Source organism: Durio zibethinus, chromosome 2, assembly GCF_047325235.1.
Source record: "Durio zibethinus cultivar Kanyao isolate XHJ-2024 chromosome 2, ASM4732523v1, whole genome shotgun sequence".
In the NCBI taxonomy this organism is placed as follows: domain Eukaryota; kingdom Viridiplantae; phylum Streptophyta; class Magnoliopsida; order Malvales; family Malvaceae; genus Durio; species Durio zibethinus.
Genome location: NC_143163.1, coordinates 38,804,129 through 38,810,128, shown reverse-complemented (window position 1 = coordinate 38,810,128; position 6,000 = coordinate 38,804,129). Strand labels below are relative to the sequence as shown.

Here is a 6,000-nt window from a genome sequence, read left to right as displayed (position 1 = left end):
CACAAGAAACATAGGCCCATTCCTCTTATGTATAAATACAACCCTGTACGTTCATGAATGGCACAAGATGGACTTCTCGAAAGCAGATAAATTAGAGAGCCAAAATGAGCTTCCACAGTCACAGCAACCAAGCAGAGGCACCAGCTTCCTTAGAACTTGTTTCAATGGACTCAATGCCTTATCAGGTTCCTCTCTTCCTCTGACTTTAGATGTGCAGGATGACTAGGTCCATATATCAGGTTCCTTAATCATAAATTAGCTCCCAGGGGCCGGAGCCATTTGTCACATCCTTTCCAGGTTTTGATGCAATTGTCATGTTCATGTCTTTATGCTGATATTCTCTTCCTCAGGTCAAAAGAAAATTTACACATGGTCTTGATTAAACAAGGTTTTTGCTTTTTTAACGTATATTAAGAAACCAAAAGAGTTTTAATTACCATCTTTAGAATAGGAATCTATTAATGTAAAAAAAAAATCAAATAAAGACATATAGTTCCAACAGTGTCAGCTACATGAATCCTTTACTTCCATTTTCATTGGTCCATAACATTTAAAGAACCGATGTCACATTTGATCATTATGAATTAACAGCTGATACAATTGATCTATATCTAGATGCATTAAGTCATCACTAAGCTGGCCAACTATGCTAGTAATTCTCTTCAAACACTCCTTGCACTGTAACTCGTATACGTTAAAACAAAGTTGAGCAAAGTGTTTAAAATCTTAGTTATTTTAAAATTGATCAGTGGTCCTTGTTTCCCATGGTTAAGAGCTAATTACTCTGTCTCTCAGGAGTCGGGATACTGTCAATTCCTTATGCACTTGCTCAAGGAGGATGGTTAAGCTTATTGCTTCTTTTCCTGGTAGCTGTTCTTTGTTGGTACACAGGACTACTTCTACGACGCTGTATGGATATGAATCCGCTCATCAAAACCTATCCTGACATAGGTGAACATGCTTTTGGATATAAGGGGAGAGCTATTGTATCTGTGTTCATGTATGTTGAGCTGTTTCTGGTTGCAGTTGAGTTTCTGATATTAGAAGGTGACAATCTGGACAAACTGTTTCCAAACATGGGGTTCAAAGTTGCTGGGTTGAAAATTGGTGGAAGGCAAGCCTTTGTTCTACTGACTTCTCTTATAGTTTTGCCAACTACATGGTTGAAGAGTTTGGGCATGCTTGCCTATGTTTCTGCTGGCGGGGTTTTGGCTTCTTTTATTCTTGTTATTTGCATTTTTTGGGTTGGAGCAGTAGATAGAGTGGGGTTCCATGAGAGTGATGTGCTTTTAAATTGGAGAGGAATGCCTACTGCTATAAGCATGTTTGCCTTTTGTTATTGTGGACATTCAGTTTTCCCCACATTATGCAGTTCAATGAAAGATAGAAGCCAGTTTTCCAAGGTAAGAAAGTGATATTCTAGCATATGAGATGAAAAATCTTCCATCATAAGTGATAACCAGTGTATGTTAACGATCTTTTAGTCCAAAAACTGATAGACAGTAAAGGGTTGGATAGAGTTTTCAGTAGGAAATTAATCACGATTCTATCAACTGATCATTTCATGTTTTCAGTATTAACCAAAAATTATCTTTTTCTGTATAACTCATCTCTGCCATTCTTATTGTGGTTTATCTCATTGCAGGTTTTACTTGTTTGCTTCATCACAAGCACCATCAACTATGGATCAATGGCTGTTCTGGGCTATCTGATATATGGAGAACATCTGAAGTCTCAAGTGACATTAAATCTTCCTATAAATAAGATTAGCACAAAAATAGCAATTTATGCTACTTTAATCAATCCCCTCACAAAATATGCTATTGTAACTGCTCCAATTGCTACTGCCATTGAAGAATATTCACTCTTCTGCAACAGCAGGTCCCTAAGCATCCTCATTAGAACAGCAATTGTGATCAGCACGTTAATTGTTGCCTTAACCATCCCTTTTTTTGGCTACGTGATGGCATTTATAGGATCATTTTTGAGTGTCACCGCATCTATGTTGCTGCCATGCCTGTGCTACCTAAAGATTAACAAAGATGTTCAAAAATTTGGGTTAGAGTTGGTAATAATTGTAGCTATTTTGGTTGCTGGGTCATTTATAGGTGTAGTAGGAACCTTCACCTCCATAAAACAAATTGTAAACCATCTATGAATTATTGAAATGGATGTGTATAGAGGCAATGAGACAAGCAAAATTCATGTCTCTAATAAGAGAACAGTACAAACTACAGAACAATTTCATGGTAATATCTGATTAGTTTTACTTCGGCTTGTGTCTTCTATGGAAGCTACTTATATTGAAGAAATCAATAGAAAAATATGAAAGGCTTTAGAAACAATGGTGTAGCCTAGTGATTTATATGTTTATCCTTTAAAGAAAGATTGTTGAGGTCCAGGCTTCAATTTCCACTTCCCCGTACTTGTCCAAATGTATACAAAAAGATAGAAAACTGATAAAAGACGGTAAACAATTGTAACTGAATTCTGTTCCATCCAGTTCTGTCATCCGAGTTCGAATGGAAAGTTACTAAACAAATCACAACGTGACAAAGCCAGAAGCTAACTAAAAGCAATGAGGAATAGAAAGTAAAAATCTAGTTCATCTAAAAGAGATCACAAGGAAAAGTCATTATGCCTAAATGAAACTGAATATAAAGGTACTTAACTGTAATGTAATACAAAAGTACTTTTAAGCAGCTAAATAATATTGTCATGAAAATCAAAGGAGATATTATTCATGGAGTATTTCGTGGAGAGCTTGGATCAAGATAAATGCTCCTGGCAGGGGATTTAAAAAGTGTAAGATGCTTTCAGAATATCTCACACTGAAAAGTAATAAAAATCAAAATATTAGAGTTCCACTTTTAAGTGACCCACTATATAATCTTCACTAACTGGTATCCCAGAAATTAAAGGCACACTTATTTCATGCAAATCTTCCATGTCATATCTATATCTCCTAACATATTATCCTCATCAAATTGGCAATCCAATTGCCTGTGCATATGCTTTCCAGTTCCTTCTTGCAGTGAGCAATTGTTCTTAGACCGAGCTTGACGCCGAGTCTGAGTCAAGCGTGTTATCCCTCCAAGCAACTTGCTATGTGAACATCCTGCAGTATCGTCTTGCATTGGTACATGATTTCCAGACCGAGCTTGACGGTGAATTTCAGTCAGGCGGGTTTTAGTTCCTTGCAAGCACCTTAAGTGTCCTCTTGGAATCTTTGTTGCATGAATGATTGGCTTTTATGGCGAGCTTGGCGTCGGATTTGACTTAACCGGGTCACTGTTCCTTCACCATGAGATCCATCGCTTTCATTTCTCTCATGAGCAATTAGGAACATATACTCATGGTAAGTTTTGTCTCAAAAAAAAAAAAAAAAATCAACTGATACATGAGTTTAAAGAAAAGTAAATGCATATAAATATTGGGTAAGAACAGAGGAGAATAAAAACAACATATTTGAAGAAAAAACAAGTTGACAACTATGCTTCCTATTAACTGATTAATAATTTTTTTTGTGCTCAATCGTGCAAAGTTGACAATGCATATATGATTCAATCCACACCTACTCATTAGACACAAAAATTATAGGGTTATCATTAATCTTTTTTATTTAGATGTGATTAATCATCTATGCAAATTTATCATTTTTAAGGTTATCTAAAACGTAAACTAAGGATCCTTAAAAGAAATAGATTCTGATTTACATAATCAAAACTAAGGTTAAGTCAGTGACATGTAAAAAAAATATTAGCACCAATTTATGCCCAAACTTAATACAAAGTTACTTAGTGTTATCTTACTTAAACCTTATCCAAGATAGTTTTATTATACAAATAAATCAATTTCAATCCATTTATTTATTTACAAAACATGGTGGTACATAACTTCTATCAAAATATCAAGCAATAATGCAATAAATATTAAATTATACTATGCAAAAATTATCATGCAAATATATTATAAATCATACCAAATATCATATAATAATATAATGCCTAGATCATGCTAAAATATTCATGCAAGAATATCATACAAATATATTAATTATCACGCAATAATAATAATAATAATAATAATAATATCATGCAAATATATTAATAATTATGTAATTAAATATAATCATGCAATTATGTATACAATAAATATAAAAACATGTAATTAGATATCATTCAAATATAATATTAATCATGCAATATCATATAATATCATATCACGCAATAAATATAAAATCAGGCAATAATAATAATAATAATAACAATAAAAACCAAGCTCTTGACATACAGTTTCCAAGATAGTTTAACAGATCGACAGTAAGATTGTACATACAATTAGATTGAAGCCAAATCCATTCGTGGAAGGATTTGGCCAAAACCTCCATCGCCTAGTATAAATATTTTCTTGATCTAGCCCTTGACAGGTTGTTGTTACAAAATATAGAGAAAAGTTCAACAAAACCTTTAAAGAATACGCACATCAATGGAAAGATGTGGCGGCCCAAGTCCCACCACCATTAGCTGAAAAGGAGATGACTATGCTTTTCATTAACACATTAAAAACACCACACTATGACAAGTTGGTTAGAAATGCAACAAAGAATTTCTCTAATATGGTGATTTCGAGAGAAATGATAGAAAACGCCATCAAGTGTGATAAAATTGAAAGGCTCGAAAAGAAGATAACAAATCAAAAAAAGAAATAGTATGAGACACACATATATCCACTTACGAAAATTTCTCACATCATTTCTTTTTTCCATACAACCCAAACCCACCATACTATTCTTATTACCCTATTACTAACTAAATCTCTCAGCACTCTTATTATTACCAAGTACCCCAATAGCCACCACACAAGCCGAGCTTTAGTCCTCAACCACCCATTTACACCATCGTACCTTTAACTCAACCGTTTGCCCAACCAACCCATCAAACCAATAACCAAAGAAACTGACCAATTTGTACCCCCAGATGTTGAGAGGCCACTTTATTGCCCCTGCTTGTGTGGTACCATTAAAACCACCCTACCTAAATTGGTATGACTTCAACGCCAAGTGTGATTACCATTATGGCATGACAGAACACTCTATTGAAAACTGCACAGCACTTAAACATAAGATATAAGGTCTAATAAATAAAAGGGCTTTTTAACTTTTGATACTAAATTCAAGCCAAATGTTAGTGAAAATCATTTGCCAAACCACACCAAAAGGAAGATTAATGTTGTGGGTAGTGAAAAAGATGTAAGGATCAAAAGATGCATAGATGAAGTAAATACCATTTTTGAATAGGTGTATGACTATTTGATTAAGACAAGTATGATTCAACTGATATCTTTGGATAACAATAGAGGCCATAAAGACCATAATCGGGTTTGTAAGTACCATTAAGGAATGATTAGGCATTCGATTCAAAGATGTGAAGTCTTTTAACGAATATTGCAAGGTTTGATAGACACGCTATAATGAATTTTATGATGAACATGATGAAAATGGTGTGAATATGATGAGTGATGAGCCCTCCGGTAAGTCTTTTATCCCCAAACCCTTAATGGTATTCTATGATGAGAAACTGAAACTTGAAATTAAGAAAACTATCTCTTTTTCTATGATACCAATGATTATTTATGTCCCTAGTTTATTCTCTTATCAAACTGATAAAGTAGTCTCGTGGAAGTACGACTATGATGTTGTGATGTGAGGACCTGATATAACCTTAAACGATCTAGGAATAGAAAATACTGCAAACATAATAGGCATAGGAAAAATAACTTCAAATGGCCGATATTACATTCTTAGAATATCGAAAAGGGCCAAAAAAAGATAGATAAGGTGAGAAAAAAAAATATAAGGGAAAGTTAAGGTACTTAATCGATGGTAAGCCCAATTAAAGAGTTGATATAAAAAAAAAAGCCTGTAAGTTTCTAAAGATTACTAAGCATAATGAGTACAGTGTGATTGACCAACTAAATAAATTTTTAGTTTGCATTTCT

At 34.0% G+C, this 6,000-nt stretch overlaps 1 protein-coding gene across 1 annotated transcript; it reads left to right on the top strand.

Moving 5' to 3' along the window:
• Positions 1 to 2,288, top strand: LOC111317757 (amino acid transporter AVT1I-like). Its single transcript, XM_022920163.2, has 3 exons — positions 1 to 185; positions 796 to 1,403; positions 1,646 to 2,288. The coding sequence occupies exons 1-3, from the start codon at positions 68 to 70 to the stop codon at positions 2,156 to 2,158; spliced, it is 1,239 nt and encodes a 412-aa protein (XP_022775898.2). The 5' UTR covers positions 1 to 67; the 3' UTR covers positions 2,159 to 2,288.
• Positions 2,289 to 6,000: the final 3,712 nt, after the last annotated feature.

What these genes read in the sequence shown, in the direction of transcription:
- LOC111317757 (XM_022920163.2), top strand. Translation starts at nt 68, where the DNA reads ATGGACTTCTCGAAAGCAGATAAATTAGAGAGCCAAAATGAGCTTCCA. An exon ending in TGGACTCAATGCCTTATCAG is followed by an intron (nt 186 to 795) that starts GTTCCTCTCTTC and finishes TCTGTCTCTCAG; the next exon opens with GAGTCGGGATACTGTCAATT. An exon ending in ATAGAAGCCAGTTTTCCAAG is followed by an intron (nt 1,404 to 1,645) that starts GTAAGAAAGTGA and finishes ATCTCATTGCAG; the next exon opens with GTTTTACTTGTTTGCTTCAT.